At 40.2% G+C, this 1,466-nt stretch overlaps 1 protein-coding gene across 1 annotated transcript in view; it reads right to left on the bottom strand.

Moving 5' to 3' along the window:
* LOC108627182 (neuroligin-4, X-linked-like) overlaps positions 1-1,466 on the bottom strand; it is a 139,088-nt gene that overhangs the window by 27,266 nt on the left and 110,356 nt on the right. Inside the window, exon 4 of the mRNA XM_018028282.2 lies at positions 354-707. Within this exon, the coding sequence (XP_017883771.1) occupies positions 354-707 (354 nt within the window). The remainder of the gene's footprint in view (positions 1-353; positions 708-1,466) is intronic.

The raw sequence follows: 1,466 nt of genomic DNA, 5'->3' as shown, positions 1-1,466 counted from the left end.
TTAATCAAGGATTTCATTATAAATCTAGAAAGAAACACATGTAGAATAAATTCAATAAGAAATATCATTTCACATTATTCATTAATCAAGGATTTCATTATAAACCCAGAAAGAAACACATACAAAGTAAATTCAATAAGACACATAATTTCAAATTATTCATTAATTAAGAATTTCATTACAAACCCAAAAAGAAACAGATATTCATTTATAATGAATACAAACATACATTTACTGTAATAAATAATCTTTATCGTGTAAATAAATCATACACTCCTCTTTCAATGATATTATAAAATAATACAATATTAAATATGATATTTCTTATTGATTATGCATTGACGAGAACTCACCACGGAGGACTGTGGGGCTGATGGCGAGGAAATGAACGCAGGCCGCGCCGGTGCCTTGACCCATCAACGTGACGTTGTCCGGGTCACCGCCGAATAGCGCGATATTTTCTTTGACCCATTGGAGTACAGCGATCTGATCCATCAGCCCGTAATTCGCGACCCTGGGCTTGATCTGGGGCGCCACTTTGGCGTTCAGGAACCCGAGCACACCCAGCCGGTAGTTCATCGTGACGATCACCTGATCCGTATAGCTGGCCAACACGCTGCCGTCGTATGGGTTTCCGCTACCCCAATCGTAACTTTCTCCATGGATGTAAAGCAACACCGGATGCCTCCTGCCGTTATCCACCATGCCTGCACAGAGAAAGGCAAGAAATTCAGAAACTTCCTTTGGCGATGTACGAACACGATCCTAAAATTAATTTGCCGGTGAAGTCTGCGATTTTATTCGGACGACGATATCGTTTTTTATATCTCGACGGAAATTCTGTGAATTATTAGAAATTGTGTTTAGTAAAACGTCGAATTTTCAAAGCCCGTCGTTCGTCAATCTTATCGCGTCGTCTCGTTTGGGTGGTTCAAGAAAGGGTGAGCTCGCGAAGCGTGGGTGGGGGCGGCATTGTTCCCGCCGAAGTCTGTCTACGATTTACGGTCGCTACGCATACAAGGAGAATTAACCTTGCGACAGAGAACTGCGGATAGACGACGAAATGCTCCTCCAGATATGACGGCTGTCTAATACTCCTTCCTCTATTGTCGCCCTGTTCTCTGACAATCGAATGACACGTGTCGATTCGTACCGAGAGACGTGGAATATAATGAGAGAACGCGTTCAACAGCTTTTGATTACAGTTTCCATTCCAGAGGCTCGTTCCGAAATTCATATATTAAACCCGTAGTTCTCGTCGTTTTGCATAAAATAATAAGGTACATTGATGATAATATAAGGCAGCAGAGAATGCAATTATCTTTTAACGTCACTCGTTAAGGAATAATTGACGATGAACAAAATAATTAATCGATTACTCCTGAAGCATTCCACATAGAGGAAAATTGTATACAAGCTTTCTTGTATGTAATAGCAGTATCTACAACTATTATTTAAAGTATTTT

This window comes from Ceratina calcarata, unplaced genomic scaffold, assembly GCF_001652005.2.
Source record: "Ceratina calcarata isolate Rehan_Ccalc_2016 unplaced genomic scaffold, ASM165200v1 scaffold447, whole genome shotgun sequence".
NCBI lineage: Eukaryota > Metazoa > Arthropoda > Insecta > Hymenoptera > Apidae > Ceratina > Ceratina calcarata.
Note: the sequence above shows the minus strand (reverse complement) of the source record. Positions and strands in the feature narration are given on the sequence as shown.